At 37.6% G+C, this 19388-nt stretch overlaps 3 protein-coding genes across 4 annotated transcripts; all 3 read right to left on the bottom strand.

The window, feature by feature from the left end:
• Positions 1-1246: 1246 nt before the first annotated feature.
• On the bottom strand, positions 1247-4568 carry LOC120261249 (cytochrome c). Its single transcript, XM_039269055.1, has 3 exons — positions 4388-4568; positions 2625-2758; positions 1247-1721 (listed from the first exon to the last, which is right to left on the bottom strand). Exons 1-3 carry the CDS (start codon positions 4497-4499, stop codon positions 1626-1628), a joined length of 342 nt encoding a protein of 113 aa, XP_039124989.1. The 5' UTR covers positions 4500-4568; the 3' UTR covers positions 1247-1625.
• A 596-nt stretch (positions 4569-5164) lies between these two features.
• Positions 5165-8191, bottom strand: LOC120261048. The gene is made up of 5 exons (XM_039268716.1): positions 7834-8191; positions 7000-7160; positions 6663-6693; positions 6194-6296; positions 5165-5598 (listed from the first exon to the last, which is right to left on the bottom strand). The coding sequence occupies exons 1-5, from the start codon at positions 8152-8154 to the stop codon at positions 5498-5500; spliced, it is 717 nt and encodes a 238-aa protein (XP_039124650.1). The 5' UTR covers positions 8155-8191; the 3' UTR covers positions 5165-5497.
• LOC120261047 (type II inositol polyphosphate 5-phosphatase 15-like) lies at positions 8176-16641 on the bottom strand. Of its 2 annotated transcripts, XM_039268715.1 has the most exons (12): positions 15460-16641; positions 14167-14398; positions 13233-14043; positions 12302-12429; positions 12057-12141; positions 10644-10806; positions 10421-10458; positions 10047-10314; positions 9759-9882; positions 9314-9674; positions 8838-9193; positions 8176-8241 (listed from the first exon to the last, which is right to left on the bottom strand). In XM_039268715.1, exons 1-11 carry the CDS (start codon positions 16448-16450, stop codon positions 8867-8869), a joined length of 3528 nt encoding a protein of 1175 aa, XP_039124649.1. In that variant the 5' UTR covers positions 16451-16641; the 3' UTR covers positions 8176-8241; positions 8838-8866. The 2 variants fall into 2 exon arrangements, with proteins under 2 accessions (XP_039124649.1, XP_039124648.1); XM_039268714.1 differs by lacking the exon at positions 8176-8241 and having other exon boundaries at positions 8565-9193.
• Positions 16642-19388: the final 2747 nt, after the last annotated feature.

Raw genomic sequence — 19388 nt, 5'->3', positions numbered from 1 at the left:
TCAAGTGTTATTATGGAAACAGGCTTTTGCAGTGTTTGTTTGGTCTTTTTGGTTGTCAAGTGTGCATCATTGTGGGCGTGCATTGCAAAGAGTGAAGGATGTTAATTATTTTTAAGATGGAAAAGGCCATGATAACATCTCATGTTTGTTTTTGGTTAGTGATGTGGTGGTGTTTGGCTAACCCAACTTTTATTGCTTTTTAGCACATCTGCACATGGGATGGAAAAGAGGCACAAGAGAAAAACAAAGTGGAGCTTCAAAAGTGGTGAGGTCTTTCTCTTTCTCATGTTATTGATTGACGGTGGATATTAGACCTGCAAACAAGACAAGAAATGGTAAAGCTGAAGTCTTTACAGCAATGGTTATTTAATGGCTGGGAGTTTTGCTTTGAGGGATTAATTAATTGTCTGTAAAAACTCTGCATAAGAAAAAGTGGCAAAAATTTTTAACCTGTGCATGCAGAATAGAAAGGAAGTTCAGAAACTCTGTAGTTCCTTCTGATATCACCATTTGTTCTCTGACTTTTTCCCTTCTGTAATTTTGTGTACGCAGTATGCATATCAGTCATTTTTCCTTGATCATATCAAACAACTCACTCTTGTCCAGTGCCAATTTGTTTTGTAAATAATGTAAAACAATTTACACTCTCTGTAACATGTAACATGACAGGACCACCTCTATCAAAAAAATCATAGCTTCTTTAGAAGGGAAGAAAGAAGACGAGAGAAGTGGGTATCATACAAAAGAAAGCCACAGGAAATGGAATTAAGTTACTAAAGCAAGCACACACACACAAAAAGCCTAAGTTTAAGCCACCCTTTTTATCATTTTTACACTACCTTTGCATTTGTCTCATGCTTTTCTACCCCTCATCTCTTTGCTGTACTACACTAAAGCTATCAGACACTCTCACCAGCCCTACATGAACCAAGAAGCTCTAGGGGCCTTTTTAAATAAACCATGCAAACCCACACCTAACAAGAACTAATAAAGTCCATGCACTTATTAAAAAAAGAAAAAAAGAAAAGCCTCAGATGCCTATCTATACGTGGCATAACGAGCCTCTGAATATCCCCATTGTCCCCACATTTTTTTTCTTTTAGTAAAACAGCTTTTTACTTCTTTTTCTTAGGCCCAGGAGATGTCTATCTAAAGAGAAAAAAAGATATGGAACCTATGAGACATCATGAGCATACACCACTATAGGCTTAGGTAAGAGAAAAGAAGAAAAGCAATAAGCAATACGTGCGGACTCAAATCAAGATTTATTAAAATCAAGCATGATTGCAATTTGCAACTTCTAAATTTACAAGCAAAACCAACACTGTAAACCAAACAGCTACAAAATCATCGAAATTACAGAAAAGAAGAGAAAATATATTGGTTTGTGATGTGAATAATAGCAATTGCTAGCTACCTGGTGTTCAAACTTCAAACACCAGTCAAGGGGGAAACAAACAGGACTCAAGTAGGTAAACTAGAACTTCAAGATGGGCAACGCAGTGAGTAAGACAAAAGATGAGAAAAAACAGATTGTAGCTCCAATCTGACATATGTCTTTTTAACCTCACATGTCTTATTATTGGCAAAAAAGGAATATCGTGGAGTCTAGAATATGCAAAGGGTTAAGGAGCTGTTGACTCCTTGAGATAGGCAATGAGATCCACTCGCTCTTGTGGCTTCTTCAGTCCAGGGAAAACCATCTTGGTACCAGGGATGTACTGCAAGCACAAGAGATCAACAAAAGTATAAGATCAATATATAATGATGGCTACCTTATCGAAAGTTCGACAAGAATAGCCAGTTAGTATACAGCAGGAATATAATTCTAATATAAAGTAGTTAGGAATCCTGATGGAGAATGCTTTATGATAACAGCATCCTATTAAAGCTAATTTCAAAAAGTGATTACTCTAGAATTGGTATATCCTAAAATTCTTTACTACTGATGTTCTTAGAAGACAAGCAAAGAGACATCTAACTCAAGAGCCAAAAGGCCATAATCTTCTGTCAAAAACTTGGATGGATATTGTTCTAAGTTCATACAGATTGTCAGATAAATATCATGGAAGCCCAAAACAGTCCAGATGAGAAGGTCCACTGAGCATTTACATATATACGAGTATATGCATAGGCGAATATAGTAGGTATTTTTATAAATATAATCATGCATATGAGATATACACACAATACAAACTGCTTCTATATAAGTTTGTACAAATCTGCCCAATGGGTCACTGAAGATTGGGCGTGAAGGGTATGATGCATGGAAATTTATGCACAGGAACCCACAACCAGACCAGAAAACATGGAAGCAGATCTATGGATGACAGAATCTATGGTTAAAAAGAAATCTATGCATGAAGATGTTAACCTCAGTTGAAAGTTTCATGGATGGACTTTCAATAAGAAAAGAACTGTACAAGTCTTAAGAGAACAAAGTCTCCAGGAATTATTCATAGGGAGAATGGATAAAGTAAAATATCATAAAGCTTGGTTTGGAAAGATTACTATGCAAATGATGCCCACCATCATAATGAAATGACAGATTTACAAAAGAGTAAAGGCTAAAGAATACTCTGTGCACAAACTATCCACTAGAATTAGGCATATTCGAATCATACCTTCTTTGGATTAAGCAAATAGTCATACAAGGTTGACTCTTCCCATATCACAGCCATGTTCTTATTTGCAGCAGAATAGGAATAGCCAGCAGTTGTACCCGATTGCCTCCCAAAAAGACCATTCAAATTGGGACCTAACCAGAATAAATTCACACCTCCATGAGCAAAACATAAAAAAATTACAAATAACAGCAGAAAAGGCAGCAGTTTCTGATAACGAACCAAATATGCATATGTTTAGCAAATAGGAGTTAAAAAAAGATACAGAAATAAACATCATCAACTATTCAAGATATCAGTGCTTCAACTATCAAAGATACTAAACTACACCATAATGATGTATAGCAAAAATATGACTTCCACGAGTAAAATACATCAATGAGGCATGCAAAGTAGTGTTCAAGGAAACAACACACTTCCAAAGGTCAAGAAGTATAAGTGGAAGAAAATGTGATGTTGACAAATTAGATAAGATTGTTGAGATGAATTAAGCAACTATAAAAAAAAAAAGAGTTACAAATGTAGAAGCACAAAGGAAGAGGGAAATCTAGAATCGAATGCACTCAACTTAATAGCATCACAAAGGTAAAAAGTTGCAAAAATAAAATTTACAGTGAAGGATTACACAAACCCATAGCTTAGACACCTAGTTCTTAACATGGATATGGGATGTTCAGACATGATTTGGTGCTATTTCTTCAAATATAGCCTGAGTTTTGTTGGATACAATCCAGTGAAGCATATACATTGTTTCTGTAATGGAAATGTATATGTTATTTGATATAAATAATTGACAAGACTCGTCACAAGAGGGATAAATTCTTTCATTCTTTCTTTCCTCCTCTTCTACTGCTTGAATATGATCTCTTACTTCTCTTTAATACACACCAACAAGGCTAGACCCATAATATTTGCTCTATACTAGCTTAGTACCCATTGCAACTAATGTTAAAGGCATATAATCAAACACTATTAATTTCAATGGAAATGAAAACACAAGCACTGCCTTTTACACAGGCAAACCTACTCTAGATACAAAAACAACAAAACCCACTGCTAATCAAGCAATCCAAGAAATAGAAAAACAAGGGGGTACATTGCCTGCCAAAATGTCTTGTCATAATTTAAGTTCTGCCACAAAATTTTCAAACCAAGCAAACTCTTAAATCAGAACCATGATAAGATATATACAATTAAAAATTTACTTAACCACAGACCTGCTAGCTAGAATGAATTAGAGGCAACATCAAGCAAAACAATCACATAACATAATTGTGACAATCAATGAGAGCCCAACAGCTTATTAAAGACATCTGAATTCAAATCAAGTTGTAACATACCAAATGCATCAGATCTGATCAAAACAACAAGATTAATAGCAATTGGCAATTAACATTGGCGCTATCATTAGATTCACATACCACAATAAGCATAATTCAAATCAATAAAAGAAAAAAAAGAAACTGCAGAAAAAAACAACTCATAAACAAACAAACAAACAAACAAAAAAATTCACAATCAGAAAACAAATAGGGCTCCCAAATTCTAAATCAAATTGAACCCAATACTACAGATCCCCATCATTTCAAAAATACAATAATAACACGAAAAAAGAACACCCATCAAGAACAATCAAAAGAAATGCTCAATAATCAATCATGGCATCAACAAATCACAGAAACAAGATAGAAATTCAATCAACATGAGATCACTTCCTCTCGCGAATCAAGAGAAAAACAAACAAGAAACAAAGAGATCCGAACCTTGTTTGTGGCCAGCGCCCTTCTCGACCGTGTGGCACTGGGCACACTTGGTCTTGAAGATCTTCTCCCCGGCTTTCGAATTGCCGGGAGGTGCCTCCGCGAACGTCGACATCTCTGAAAGCTAGGGTTACGTCTTCGCCTCGCTCTTCTCTTTCTCTCCGACGAGTTTTGGTCCCGAATGAAACGCGGGTGCTTATATATAAATAGGGCGGTGGGTTGTGCGGGAATAAATTGAAAGTCATAGGGCTAGTTTCGTCCTTCTAGAAACCTTGCCTATTGGCTAGAGCGGAAACTTCGCGCGAGACCCTGAGGGTGTGCGCCACGCGGTTGCTCTCGTGTGGCCATTTTGCCTTTCTCGAACCAGCCATCAGTCTGACTGGAACCCGGTTTAGTTCTGGTCAATCACTCGACCAACCCACCAGACGGCCAAACTGGTCTCCGTTTCCATTTAATTGACCAGTTTATTTTAATTTCAAAGAATACTAACTATCTTAGATTTCATTTCAGAGAAGTGTTTAATGAGAGCCTTAATTTATTATTATAAAAACCAAAAAAATAAATATTTAGAGTGTTTCAATTCATGAATATAAAATTTAGTAAATACATTGAAAGATATATTTCATAAAATACATACATTATTTCAAATTTACTCTGCAGAGAATAATCTTGTTTTTTTCACATTTTCTTGACAGTTTAAGGTATTTTGTGAGACATAATCAAACTCTTTTGAGAATAATTTAAATCAAGATTATATTTTTTAAAATAATATCTCTCATCTCATGGAAAGCATTTTTTTTTTAATATCCAAGAAAATAAATAGTGAACAACATGCACTAGGATTTTCTGCATACCAGACTATAAAAGGAACATCACTAGGGGGGCATCTCTTGCTTCATCTTCGCAGTCATTTGGATCATTATGCTAAGATACTGATCTTGATTCCTAAGACATTGTCATCAGTTTCTCTTATAATGTGTTTGATTGTGGAACGGCTGAAACTCTATGACAATCACCTACTAAAGATTTTGCAGCTTCTCAGCATTACTGTCTGCATATCAGGCTTGTAGTCCAGAGCGGCATCTGATCATTTCATTGTCTTCGATTAAATCCTCAGTTCCTCGTCTGCGGGAAAAATTTCTGCAATCCGAAGGAGTGTCTGGAACTTGAATCACGAATATCAGAATTACTAATCCTGTTCATGGGAGCAAAGGCTGCATACAAAAAGAAAATTTGTTGGATCAATTGTGTTGTTATGAATGATTTTCATAAAAAAATAATTGAGAAATGAAAATTTGAAAAGATCCCAGAAAGGAAATTTGTCATATCAATTGTGTTAGTATCAGTTGTTACATAGATAAGTTAGTGAGAAATGAAATTTAAAAAAGATTTTAGAAGGAAAATTGAGATGTCATCCAGATCCTAAGCACCAGACTAACATCAACCTGACACAGAAAAGTGAGAAATAAAGACAAATAACTTCTAGTAGATAATTAGAAAAATAAAATAAAATAAAAAAGTCAAATGAATATGCAACCTGAACAACAAATTTCTATACGCCATAGCATGTAATAAATGCCTAATATAATCAGCCTGCTAGCTGCGCTGGTAAAACTCAAACAGAAAAAGTAAATACCAAGAACAAGGGAATATGAGATCGACAATCACACATGAGTGTGGAAGAAAATAAGGCAGCAAAGCAGATGTAACCCTACATTGAATATAAACCACTCACAAGGGATAATATATATTATAGCAAAACCAGCCCTAACAAACATGTCAGTTAAAAAGGGTCAGAAGAAAATCAACCTTTCTCCCTCATTCTTCTCTCTCTATCATATTCGAATTTGTCACGAACCAAACCAATTTTATCCCAAGTATTAGTTTGCTTGCTTCCATCGAAAATTTGGTCCTGCATACAAAATCCAATATGATAATCAATGCAAGAGGCAAGCTCTGTTCACCGAATAGCATGCTCTCTTTATTTGGACAATACACTTGCATAACCACAGGTTTTATCCGCAATTTATAATCAGTCAACCAGCAAGAGAAAATACAATCTTTCCACAAAATGTAGTAATCATAATCAAAGACAGCATCTATATCTGAAAAGCATTAAGACCCTGATTGCAATTTACATAAATAAAAAAACATAAGATGGACATCTTGCCATATGTGTCATAAAGCTTCTCTATTCAAGAATGCTTCATAAATTACAGTGGTTGGGGCAATTCAAGGTTAAAGGATTGGAAGATGCAGTAGTAAAAGAAAAACTTACCTTATTTTGATCTTCATGAGACCGCCTTCTCCTGCAGCAGACAAGATGTGTAAGATATTGAATTTAAAACATAAAAGCCAACTATATCATTCTCACGAAGACCAATACTAACTCCCAGAGAAAGCGAACTTGCACTAACTAATAGAAATACAGATTTAATTGGAGAAGAAAAATGTGGATGTTGTACCCATGAAAGTGATTACAGATTCCCACAAGCAATGAAGCAGTAATAATATAAAAGAAGTTTCACAATTTTATAGGCAAGGATGGACTATATACAAGGCATGTCAAAATTTACGATAATGGAAAACAGAATTATTCTATTTCCGAGCTTTACCTATATGGTGAAAAATCTAGATCATCATCTTCCGCAGAGTCATAATTGGCATGATCATGTGCAATTTTTTTGGCAAAACCTTCATCCCAGTACAACCTTTCCCAGTTTTCTCTCAGCTCCTGATAGAGTTCCATGTATCTTTTACACCAAGGTTCATGTTCCTGTCACATTGATATATTCAAACTCTTTCTTCCCACATATAATTGTCAAAACGCAATCAAAATATAGTCTCAGCAATGATCAGAAAGTAGTTATATTTCCTATAGAAAAGGGGTTACTTGAACACCAGAAATCATAAGAATGAAATCACATTTGGTGTGGAGTTACAAAAAACTAATATCGTCAACAGAGCAACAACTAAAGCAGTTAAACTCGACATTAAATATAATTAATTAGTAAAGAAAATGTTAGGCATAGTCAAAATTTAGATGATAGCTGACAAGTGAGAAATCCATAGCTAGAAAATATGAGATTGCTTGTTTACCTAATTTTTCACAATCATTATTTTCTTCCCCTCAGCTACATTTCCACAACTATCCCTTTTTTTCCCCTCAAATTCCTTGTTTCCTATTACAATTCCTCAATCATTTCCCCTTAGAAATACAGACACATCCCAAAATCCTACTATCTCTGCAGTAGTCTTTAGATGAAAGTTTACCATAATATTCCCCATCCCAATTCATGGATCACTATCAATTCTATTCATCATCATGACTTCACTTATCTAACAAAGAGATCAAATTCTCAAGATACACATACATATATATATATATATATATATATATATATATATATATATAAAGGATTAATCGAAATCAGGGCTACAAGACGCACCGACTCCTTGAGGACGAGGCGAGTGCGGCGCATAAATTGATCGCGCATCTGCTTGCGGCGGCGATTGGGGAGGTTATCCCTAGGGATAACGAACCGCTCCCTGTGAGGAACGTGGTCACCAATCTCGTGCATCTCTCCATCCACTACCCACCACTCCGACTTCTCCTCAACCCCAGCAGCTCCCTTCGTGAACGAGAACGGAACCTTGCCCCGTGATGAGTTCGCCCGCGCCCATCGGAGCTGCTGCATCGACGAGCATAGGGATGGCCGTGGCAGTGGCCGTGGCCGCGCTGGGAGATGCCTGGCGAGCGCGCGCAGCATAGAGAACAACAAAGGAGAAAGCTCGACTGAACTTTGACAGCGAGGGGATTGAATTCGCTAAATTTGTGGAGTTTTTCAAAGACATCCCTGTGGTTTTCAGAATTTTCGAAATAATGTCTCAGTTTTTTATAATTACCAATAAACCCCCGAATTCTTCTCTGTTATAATAAAATCCTTAAAATGAAAACGAATTGTCTCTCATTAATTTAAAATGTAGTTTTTTTTTAAAAAAAAATTATTTTTCCTAATTATATATTTTTCTTAAGGAATTAATATCATTTTTTTTCCCTACAAACAAGGTTGCACGAGCATTAAGCATAGACGGCATTGACTATTATACAAACTTCATACTTCACCAATTAAGAAGGCAATTGGAGAAACAAGAGAGAGAAAAAAAGGAAGGAAAGAAATTCTGTCAACCAATATAATTTACATGTGTTAGGGAACCTTTTTCAAAATGGTACTCCAGTCAACAACTCTAATGCTACACAGAGCCCTTCTTCAGTTAAAAAATTAAAAAATTAAAAAATAAAAATAAAAGAAAAAACTAATCAAAGAATTATAACCCTCACAGAGAGGAGAGGATATGACTACCAAATGTGGCTTCCCTTAACACAGATGGAAAAACATAGCTTTAGAATGTAGAGATGCTTGCTTGAACAGAAGAATGAATGATTCCTCACCTTCTTCAACTCTTCCAGTACATCTCCTTTCAATGGCAACGCATTTGGCTGGAGTTAAGCACCTCTGACGAACCACCAAGCACTAAATACTCGGGTTTTGGTTTAGACTTTTTATGCTCTTTTGATTCACTCTTAGTTGTGCAGCAGTGGTGAATATGAATCCTGTGGCTTCTGCTCTCACCTGAAGAACTGCCCACATAATTTACCAATAAAATCACTTCTTTGTCCCTAGTATCTTCAACCCACCATTTATGGGGGATTCCATCTTCAAACTCCTCCATGTTATGGCAATCATCATGATGCACAGATACATCTATGGTATTCAAAGGCTTGATTATGCCAGCTGCAGGACTGACCTATGAGACAAACAGAACAAAAAGAGTAGGCGGAAAAGAATTACTGATGCCCTGAAAATATTAGAAAACCGACAAGATAGATCAAGTGCTGGAAGATCAAAATGTGCATATGACACATACCTTTATCCATTGAGGGAAGCCAAAAGAAATTCTGGGACGAAGCTCAGAGGCTTGTTTTTCCTCCTTAACTGTAAATTGGCCTTCACAAATGATGCAGAAAACAGAGATGTCCTTTTCACTGTTGTTTGTAATTTGTAGGAGAGGGACTTCTCCTTTTTGTAGCTTGATGTCATTTGTGCTAACAACAGTTTCAGGAATGTTATTATATTCATTGAGCATGGATCTCACTTGCTCATTTGAGTTAATAATATCTCCCAAAGCTTGGCGCTTTATTAACTCATCTATATGTGCCATTTCAACATTGAAGATGCACCTGACAGGTTTGTGATCACTGCCAGTGACCTCCAAGCAAGCATCATACCTGAAAAGAAGCAGTAAGCTGCTACTAGGTTTGATGAGAAAAGAATTTTCTAGCAAGAACATATGACAGGAAAATAGATCTTACTCAGAAATTGAAGAAACGATAGGGCATTCTAACGAGCATTCACACACTGGAGTAAGGCGGTTGTCACGATATAAAATTCTATCACACCAAGCAGGGATTCGCTTCTTCTCACCAGAATCATATCCTAAGATATAATCAAGAACATAGTTTTAGTACTAAATTTTAAAACAGCTGCTTTCATCTGTCAAAAGCTGGATAATGCTTAATGTATAGCTTTGACCAATGAATGAATGAATGAACATTGAATAAAAGAATAAAACTCATATGGAATCTTCCTGGGAAATGTACCTCCTAAACCAGCTTGATGTCTTTCAAACTTGTATGTAGGAGGAAATCTAATTAGACCCTCACGCATTCCTTGAAAGACCTTGCCAGATTTCATTTCTGCTCGAAGTTGATCTCTGTCTCTAAGCCAATCAAACATCCTTTGAGAAACAAAGTCTCTTGCTTCGTCATATGTAATGCTGTGAAGCCGATAATTGAAATCACCAAGAAATACAACCATGTCCGCTTCTGATAATTCAGGTCTACCATCATCAAATTGAGTTCCATTGGCCTGCCATAGGCATGTCATGGTTTTTATATATGTTCTCCATGGAGAAATGGCTTTACACAAGCAATGAAAGAATTTCCAGTATACAATGACAAAATTAGTTACATACATTTGCTCCACGATGGTGACTTGACGAAGAGGATATAGCTGCACCAAAGAAGAGAAACAAGACATAAAGATAAAACTCAACAACCGCATGTGAGTAGAGAGGTGCAGATGGCAATAATGCTTCATGTCTCTCAAACACATCTTGAAGAACTATTGGCCCATTTAGAGTTGTGAAGAGAAGAAGAACCAAACATAAATAAAAACAGAAACAGGTAGAACAATACCTGCTGAAGCTTGAGAATTGGATGATCGGGTGAAAGTCATATTACGATAAACATGATCAAAATCAGCATTGCGCCGGTTAACCGCCTCCAGATGTGCAGCAAAATGACAGTTTACAAAGCACACTATCCGGTCATAGATTCTCATTCTCAAACCTACAGCTCCCTGCAATAACCTTTACATATGTATCATGATAGTCAAGACTACAGATGACAACACACCAAAAGAATCCCCATAAGCATGCTAAAATCCAGAAGGGCAAAAGGTGGTTTCATAAGACTCTAAATAAGTACTCTTGATAGATTTAGGTAAAACTTAAGTGCTGGTTCATACTAAAACCCCGAGTTAACCACCACGCTCAAGTGCCACCTCAGACTAAAAACCTAAAAAATAAAAAAATAGAAAATAAAATAAACCAGTCATCACATTGGCTGGAATAGCTTGTTGACTGGAAATTGTCCTAATTATTATAAATTCAGGACTATCTTGCTGAATATTCTGGTTGACAATACCAAAAAGGAAATTACTTTTTTTATTATTTACCAGAAGCTAATTGAAGCAAATTGCATTCAAAAGTAGAAACTCAAATATTAATAGAAAAATCACACCCACAAACACCCGAGCAGGAGCCTATCTGTGTGTGTGGTTTGCTTGCATGAAAAATGCGTATATATCAACTATTTATAATGTTTAACAAAGCACATCAGAGAAGCATAATCTGTATTTAATTAAGAATGGCATTGAGCATGCATTAAATTTATACATAACCTACCTCCACTAAAGCAAGTAGATATCGATTTAAAATTAACTATGCATGATAACTTGCTAAGAAGAAATAAGAATGTAAAGCTAAGTCAACTTCAAAAAAAGATATATAGTAGCGGTTAAATTGCATCTAACAAGTCTACCATATTTTTTACCCTCAATGAGTATAACATTAAAATCAACTCAAATAAAACATTACATATAAAGATGAATAACTTTTGCATAGGATATCATAACACGACTTATACATATGCATGTTTTGCGTGTGCACACGCACACGTGTGTTTAAAATCAGGTTCTGTCAAATGCCTGATGTTTGGTCTGTTTGTCAGCGGTTTTATTTACTGATCTCCCACTATATTTATATTTTCCCCTCTAGTTGGCTTCAATTTCATTTTATTTTTTGTGTATCCTCTTCTTGATTTCCACCTAGAAAAATAGGTGACTACCAACTGGTGCTATGAGTTAGAGGTTTTGTATGATTCTTTTCAAAAATCTCAAGCAAGCTTACTCCATATGTCAAGACTCAAATTTCTTCTGCTTGCTCAAATAGCATAACAGTACATATAACAATGAAAATCTCCAAAATAAGGTTAATGCAAATGCAGCATAGAACATGTTGGTCACATTGTTTGTCTTATGTTAAATACCTTATTACCAATTGCACGACCAAACCCACATGGTACAGCTGCTGCATCGACATCACCCATGTAAGGCCTAAGAGTTTTCCTAGCCCTGGGTACAAATAGAAGTTATTCAGTTGCACAAAGAATCAGCATGAACAACATCACTAAAACTTGAGGAATAACAATTGGATGCCTCTCAGAAATACTTTTAGTTGGAACTTACATATGGAAGACAACTAAACAAGAGTTTTATCATGAGAAATGTTTACCATACAGTGAGAAGCAATCCTGCCAACTGCCGAGAACCAACACGCACAAAGGAGTCATCTTCATCCAGCACCTTCCCTAATGCATCTGACCACCAATTTCCATTACTACTACCCTCTAGTGATCCTACCTATTGCAGTAAAGCAGCCGTCAGCATGATTAAGGACACACTTCATCTCTACAAATTTAGCTATACTAACAAGATCATGGCCAAATATGAAAGAATGGTAAGGAAAGGCAAACTTACTCACAAAAGAGAAAGTGGTATAAAATAACTCAAAAATTCATGAATGCAAACCTTTTTTCCTGTATATACACAAGTTCCGAGTTCAAATGTTTACTTCTATGAAAATTAAAAACATGCTACTGGCATTATAAAATCCAAGATCTCATATGGTCATTTACCAATGTATATATTCCAACCAGAATGCAATCACCTGGAAATTAAATCTTCACTACTGGCAGGGAATGAATAGTGGATATCTATGACCAGCTGTCACCCCCAAAAGAAACTAACTTGCTTTAGATGGTAGTGACCTCCGGAACGGCGGTATTTGTCATAAAACCATAAATTCTAATTTGTCTACATTAGCCTTTAAATACAAAATGACATTGAAAAAAAAATGCAAGTGACAGAAATTGTTAGATATGTAAAGACAAGGTTGGTGAAATCTAAATATAGAAAGACTGCTAATCCTCCAGACAAGTTACGGACATGCAACAAACTGGCTGGCATTGAAATTTAAATGATAAATACATAAAAAGTAGGGATAAAGAAATCTGATGTGGATGCACAGGGAAAAAAACAAGGGAGTTAGAATGGATTATATTCTACGAGGGTAAAGCAATGCCAGAACATAAATATCAGTTGAAGAAGTTTAGTATAAAAGAATAACTAAAATCAGGGCAAGCAAAAAGTAAGACATATCTTACTGTTTCCTTAGCTGCAGCCATTGCAAGAAAACCTGCACCCATTTCTACCTCTTGCAATCCAACAACAACCACATCAACATCTGCAGCTGTGCTTCCCAGCCACATTGTTAGACATTCATGAGATGCCCTTCCTTGTCCAACATTCCAAGTACCAACCAAAATTTTAAAATTTTTTAATTTTGTATATGAAATCTCTTTATTGGACAACTCAGATCGCAATATACTGTCAAGAGGGCCAGGTGATGCAAGGTTCCACCCACGAACACCACCATGGTTAGCCAATGTAAAGACATAAGAACCACCAATATCCATCTTTATAACTTGACTGTTATGGGCAACCCACCCTCCAACCAATTTCCCTTTGAGATCCAAAACCTGAACAGTGCCATTTGCATAACCTGCCCATAAACATGTTCCATGGGCACAGAGGCACTTAGCAGATGACATAAGATGCTGAATTTCCTGAATCCGATTACCGCTCCCATCCCACTGAACAAGTGTGCCATTAGAGCAACCAGTCCAAATCATTCCATCCATTGCCATTACCATTGATTCTACTCTACGGTAAACCTCTCCAAATGCTCCCTTCGCTGCGGCTCTCCGAACAGCATCAGCTGCTCCGAAAAGTGCATTCCTTGAACGTTGAAAAAAGCTCAGAGAACCTTGTGATTTCTCTTTCTTTGAAGAGGGAACAAGCTTTATCTTGATCTCATCATCTACATGAGGATCATTGTCTGACGGCATATCAACCCGATTCTCAACTTGGCCATCTAGGGCAAAGACTTTCAGAAGTTCTTTTGAACGAGAATCCCTGTAGAGTAGAATGAAAGAAGAAGAAAAGTCCAAGTTACCTCACAAACTAATAAGGAAAAATGGGCATAGAAATACATGCATTAACAAAAGAGGGTTAGTGTAAAGAAAATGAGAAGCATACCACAATGCAAAAGTTTGGTAACCTCCACTCCACATTTTTGATCTACAATGATCAGATAACAAATATTTTATATCAGCAGCTGGCAAGGCACAAACACCTCCAACATTGTTTAGGTTCCTGAGGTCCATATAAGACCTCTCAACTATCTCACTACCCTTAGAGAGGGATTTTTCAATGGCTTCCCAAGGCCAAACCTTAATAACTCCTCCTTCAAATCCTGACCATAATTCACCTGGAATTCACATGCTTATGATAAGTAGCAGGCTGAGTTAAATAAGCAAGTCATCACCATATGATATTAAAAGCTATAATTCAAGAGAAGATGAGGATGCATGACCAATAATGACCTATTTTCATATTTTATTTCTTTTTTAGCAATTTTTCATTTAAAATGTTTTCTAGATCATAAGACAACATTGTTTCCTGAGGTCACACATCAAGATCAATAGCAAGAACCTAACCATGTTCAGAAACTAATATTGGTGCTAATTTTGGGATAATCTAACTTATAACTACTTAAAAAACAAAAAGAGATTGGATACTGATGATAATTTGGATGAAGTATAATTGCTAGATGGAGCCATTAAAAGCATCGGATGCACTCTTTATTTCTAAATGCTTGACCTCACTGATGCATCTGGCAATCATACAGGTATTCCATCGCATTTAATATATCCAACAAACATATCTATGATGTTTAACTTTAGTAAAAAGGCTTCAATTTGAACCACAAATTTCTCCTACACTATAATTCTTACCATTAACTATGATGCAGGAGTGAGCTTGATAAAGACTGTCTCCATGAAGCAAGAAAATGTAAGTTCAAATTTTTGATTGATAACAAACCAAATAAGTACAAGAAGCATGAAATTGCAGCAAAGATTTCCTTCGATTCAGGTAAATAACAAGAATTACAACTATAAACATCACGGAAGTAAAGTTTGTTGGCAAAGCCTAACGCAAGCTTCTTCTCAACAAGTCTTTCTCACCCAAAACTTTATGTTAATCTAGGAAAACTAAGAGTGATAACTGTTCATCATGTACAAGAAAAGCACCTAGCAACCGACAGCATAATCAAGGTATAAAGATGTGCAACGTTTGCTCTGTCAAAAGTATGATGCCAATCCTCAAAAAATGAAATCCAGATACTTACTCACATTTTTCACAATTTCCAATCAGACATTAATTATCCCTATTCCTTCAATCATATATATATATATATATATATATATATATATGTACCAATATAAGCAGATCTCCAAGCAAAGAAATGCCCCCGTAAGTGCTTCTTACCATTTGCAGAGATCGCCATTGAGAGGACTGCACTGCGATGTGCAACCCAGGCCAACACCTCAGTGAAGCTGGAAACACCATCACCATTGGTAGTCTTACCCACATTATTCGTGGTGGCAATGAAATCAACACCATTCACTACCTTTTCCGCTGCACTCTCTTGCTGCACAGCCATGCTCAGCTCCATCATCCACACGCGAATCCTGCCATCCTTATGCCCAGTAAACACAAACTTATTCGCAGCATCGACCACCAAACAAAGCGTGGGGGTCGTCGGGCAACAGGACTCGCGGAACGGAGCGCTCTGCTCATCCCCTCTCTTCACATTGAAACCCGAAAACCCTCCATCCTTATCGTCCCAGGCCTTGTAGACATCTTCAAGCTCCCAGACACGGACACCGGACTCGTGCCCGGCCCAGAGCTGCGATGGGGCGTAAGCAATGGTCCTAAGGAAGGAATTCACCTGGGTCTCGCGGTAGGGATGAGGCCGAATCTCCAGAGGAGGGGGGCGGTTAGGGAGCGTGGGAGCGCGAAGAGGGGGTTTGAAAATGCCGGTGCCACCGCCGCGACCGATGAACTCCGGGAGGGCACCAGGGGGGACGAGGAACTCGGAAAGCTCGGCGACAGGGGATCCATTAGGCTCGCCACTGGAGAGAGAGGCGGGGTTAGGGCGGCCAGGGGAGGGGAGATGGGGAGGAATGTAGTGGGAGTAGGAGTAAGAGCGCGGCGTGTCGACGCAGAAGGGATTGGAGGATGAGGAGGGAGAGGATTCAGGGGGGAGGATGCGATCATCGTCGAGGGAGTGCTTACGGAGAGCGTTGCGCTTAGCACTGTTGCTGAGGGCGTAGGCGGGATCACGGACGACGAGGGGTTGGCTGTGGGACATTGGGCGGCGAGGATGCTCAGGAGCTGAGTTGCGGGGCTTGGAGGAGGGGACGGTAGCGGGGTCGGAGAGATGGCCGTCGTCGTCGTCGATGATTCGATCGTCCATGATTGAATAGGATGGGAGGGATTAGGAGAAGGGCAGGAGAGGGGAGGGGAATGGAGAGTAGAATTGTTGGTTTATTTTGGAGAGAAGCAGAGGGAGAGGGAGGAAATCTGGGAAAGAGAGGGGAGCGCCGGGGAAAGCGCGAGGCTTGCGGGCGGGAAAGCCCCGCGATAGCCATCGGTGCTGAGCCTCTAGTTCTCTTCCCTCTCACTGCACTAATTATTATATATTAATACGTGAATGTATATATATATTTAATTTTTTTATTTTTTATTATTAAAATATAGTTTATATTTTTGAAAAAAATAAATTTATTAGTTTAATTTATGGATAAAAAATACAGGTGATTACCTATAAGTCCCTCCATAATTTGCAGAATCCTTAAAAATTTCTTAAAGTTTGCTTATTCCTCAAAAGTCTCTCTTTTTTAAAGTAATTTTCATCAAATTTTGATGATACTAACGGGCCTTAATAGGTTGTTAACTGAGCATAAAAATATCATCTTTGTCCCTTGTTCAAGTTTCAAAATCAAAAGGCGGGGAAATGGTGAAAATAACCTCAACTGGTGTTAGAAACCTCCCAACGGTTGGGAACCCACCGCCCGTAACTGACTAGGCGAGTCTTGGTCTTATAATTATATACGTGGTCACAGTGGAAACCTTTCTTCTTCTTGTTTTTATTCTTCTTCTTGAGCATACGACTGTCTTTTCCTTGTTAATTCGCCGACAAACTTGTTCTTCTCTTCGCACTCTCGGCTTCCCAGAAATTCGTGAGCCTTCCTGCAAACAAAAACACAAGCAAAAAGGTAAGGAGAAGTTGGCCGACTTTCGTGTGCTTTTCGTGTGTATTTTTTTCGATTTCCTGTATAGAATCTGAATTTCACCGGTTTGGGTTTCAGGCTTTCGCGTGTATTATTTTGGGATTTTGGATTTTTTTTTTGTGTAATATACGTTACCGTCCTGTGTAAAATATCCTTCTACTGTGTAAAATCTAATCATTTTGTGTAATTTCAATTGAATAGATAAATGGCTACCACTCTAGTAAATGCTAGGTGTTACCTGACCCCTGTCGTGAAGACAATAGAGGGATTGAAAAAAACGATGAACAATACGCACTGGTAGATCCTCTGCCGGACCCTTTTTGTGCACCTGATGGACTTAGCAGTCGTGGTCCAAGAAAGGGGGATGGTGGACACGCTGCTCCGTATATATGATGGCCGAACTGAAGGTTCAAGATTGGTGGTAGCATGTTGTCATTCAGGCCCGAGGACGTTGCCATCATTATGGGCGTCCCCTGTATGAGAGAGATTATCTCCTTCAGGCACGAGGGGAAGGAGTCTCATCTGAATTTGAGCTTGCCTACTTGAACAAAATGCACAACCAGTATCGCGATGCCATCAAGGATAACATGTTCAGAGTTGTTCGAGGGAAGTCCGGAATGGAAGAGACTATCGTAAAGCTTCTCGTCGTGTTCTTCATGACCACCATCTTCTTCTCGAACACCTCCCTCAATGCGCTCACCTTCGTGGCTAGGTATGCTGACAACCTGGAGACTATCGGCAACTACGCCTGGGCGCATGCCATCCACAGGTGGCTGATAGACGATTTTCCCAAAATGGGCGCACGGGTGCATCTGTGCTGTCAAGGGAAGTACTACAACGTCGGATACCTGAAAGGGTGCTCAATCGCCCTCATTATCTGGTTCTATGAGGTAACCGGAAGTGTGAGGAAGCAACGCATTGGTTGGACACCTCGTATACTGTATAGTATATAAACTTAGTGTGTAAGATATTTCCTGTTCTGTGTAATATACTCTAGTTCTATGTAATATACTTTAGTAGTGTGTAATATACCGCCGTTTTGTGTAATATCAATGTTTAATGTACTATAATGTTAGGGTGTCAATCTCCTGCATCCTTTGCAGTTCTATACTCTTGTCCAGCCAGTGATGAGGAAATTGCACTTGTTAGCCGTGGAACAGGAAAGGCCAAGGAAACTTATATGAGGTTGTCCCAATTGGGCGACTTAAAAAAGAGGGCCCGACAACATTCTTCTCCAAGGAGAGCAACAAAGAAAAAAACAAGCCCAACAGCGGAAGAAGGAGAAGAATATCCAAAGAAGAAAAGTCGATGAGGAAGTAAACATTAGACAAACCCATATGTTAAAAAAAAATGCCCCTAAGGAGGAAGTAAGCGAAACTGAATGAAGATGTTTACATGAATGATAGAAAGAAGGAGCCAAAGAAGAAGAACAACGACAAGGAAAAGAAGAATAAGAGACAAAGAATGAAGATGAAGTACACTAAAAACTTATGAAGAAGATCTCTGTCATTGCCTACCAAAAAATTTGACGTGATTGTGCGGGAGGCACAAGAGAAGGCAATTCTGCCATTTGAGAGAAAAATGCATTAATGGGTGTTAAGGCATGGATTAAAAAAGAATTTGTGTAAAAATGAGGGACTATATTGGAAGTGCAAATGTCAGATAGACTGCAGAAGAAAAATGAAACTTTATAAGAACTTTTACATAATTTTTCCTAAAAATAATTACTATATAAAATCAATATAATTAAAATAAAATTATTAAAATAAATCACATATACAATGAAATAAAATAGTTGGTATTTCATTTCTCTTTTAAATCAAATATTGAGAATTTATGTTACCCCACTCACACCATAATTTTCTGGGATATCATTAAGCCACCATCTCTTTACTCGTGTGTATCTTTGATGAGGCTTGTTATTTATTTATTTATTTTAAATATCTATGTTATTTTAAAAATATAATCATAACTGTTCACAATTATATCATAATTGTTCACAATTATGCCAATACTCTTATTTTTTGTGTTATATATATATAAAAAAAAACATCAATTACGGACATTTGTAAAACGTGTGGTTGAGCATAGTACTAATTAGGGCGAGGGTTAATTGGAGTG

The sequence above is a fragment of the Dioscorea cayenensis genome, chromosome 5, assembly GCF_009730915.1.
Source record: "Dioscorea cayenensis subsp. rotundata cultivar TDr96_F1 chromosome 5, TDr96_F1_v2_PseudoChromosome.rev07_lg8_w22 25.fasta, whole genome shotgun sequence".
In the NCBI taxonomy this organism is placed as follows: Eukaryota; Viridiplantae; Streptophyta; class Magnoliopsida; order Dioscoreales; family Dioscoreaceae; genus Dioscorea; species Dioscorea cayenensis.
Note: the sequence above shows the minus strand (reverse complement) of the source record. Positions and strands in the feature narration are given on the sequence as shown.

Bases quoted from the DNA above. Each gene is read 5' to 3' on its own strand.
- LOC120261249 (XM_039269055.1), bottom strand. From the start codon at position 4,499: ATGTCGACGTTCGCGGAGGCACCTCCCGGCAATTCGAAAGCCGGGGAG. The intron at 2,759-4,387 runs GTTCGGATCTCT...TATTCTGGTTAG, and splicing joins GGGCGCTGGCCACAAACAAG to GTCCCAATTTGAATGGTCTT. The intron at 1,722-2,624 runs GTATGATTCGAA...TTGTGCTTGCAG, and splicing joins ATTTGCTTAATCCAAAGAAG to TACATCCCTGGTACCAAGAT.
- LOC120261048 (XM_039268716.1), bottom strand. From the start codon at position 8,154: ATGCTGCGCGCGCTCGCCAGGCATCTCCCAGCGCGGCCACGGCCACTG. The intron at 7,161-7,833 runs GTGCGTCTTGTA...TCAATGTGACAG, and splicing joins GCCTCGTCCTCAAGGAGTCG to GAACATGAACCTTGGTGTAA. The intron at 6,297-6,662 runs GTAAGTTTTTCT...TTTTGTATGCAG, and splicing joins CTCATGAAGATCAAAATAAG to GACCAAATTTTCGATGGAAG.
- LOC120261047 (XM_039268715.1), bottom strand. From the start codon at position 16,450: ATGGACGATCGAATCATCGACGACGACGACGGCCATCTCTCCGACCCC. The intron at 14,044-14,166 runs GTATGCTTCTCA...TCTACTCTACAG, and splicing joins TACCAAACTTTTGCATTGTG to GGATTCTCGTTCAAAAGAAC. The intron at 9,194-9,313 runs GTATGTGTCATA...TTTGTCTCATAG, and splicing joins GCTTCCCTCAATGGATAAAG to GTCAGTCCTGCAGCTGGCAT.